At 61.2% G+C, this 459-nt stretch overlaps 1 protein-coding gene across 1 annotated transcript in view; it reads left to right on the plus strand.

The window, feature by feature from the left end:
• The window catches only part of HDAC7 (histone deacetylase 7), a 14826-nt gene that overhangs the window by 7795 nt on the left and 6572 nt on the right, over positions 1-459 (plus strand). Inside the window, exon 14 of the mRNA XM_010143362.1 lies at positions 430-454. Within this exon, the coding sequence (XP_010141664.1) occupies positions 430-454 (25 nt within the window). The remainder of the gene's footprint in view (positions 1-429; positions 455-459) is intronic.

Consider the following 459-nt stretch of genomic DNA (forward strand, 5'->3'; position numbering starts at 1 on the left):
GCCACACTTCACCACAGGTACGGCCCGGCCCCTCTGCGGGGCTGTCACAGCCGGAGCTGGGGACAGGAGTGGGGAGGGAGGTGGGGGTGTCCAGGGGGAGGTTAGCATCAGTCCCAGTCACTCCAGGACTCATAAATGCTTGGGAGCGCTCGGCTGGCTGCAGAAAGAGCAGAGCAAGTGTGAGGGACCCCTTCTCCTTATCTAAGGTGGCTTCTCTGAAGGACTTGCCCCCCTGGCCCCTGCACTGCTGTCCTGGTCCAGCAGTGCTGGCAAGGTTCAGCTCTCTGACATCCCCAAGGCAGGGTTCGCTTCAGGCTGCCGAGGTCTGAGGGAGGTGTTTCAGTCACACCAGATAGCTACAGGCGAAAAGGAGCTGAATTAGGGAGGCCTGGGTGTCCAGGCCGGTCTTGGGACAGCACCTCCTTGCAGGGCTGGTCTACGACTCGGTGATGCTCAAAC

This window comes from Buceros rhinoceros, unplaced genomic scaffold (genome assembly GCF_000710305.1).
Source record: "Buceros rhinoceros silvestris isolate BGI_N320 unplaced genomic scaffold, ASM71030v1 scaffold21659, whole genome shotgun sequence".
NCBI classification, from domain to species: Eukaryota; Metazoa; Chordata; class Aves; order Bucerotiformes; family Bucerotidae; genus Buceros; species Buceros rhinoceros.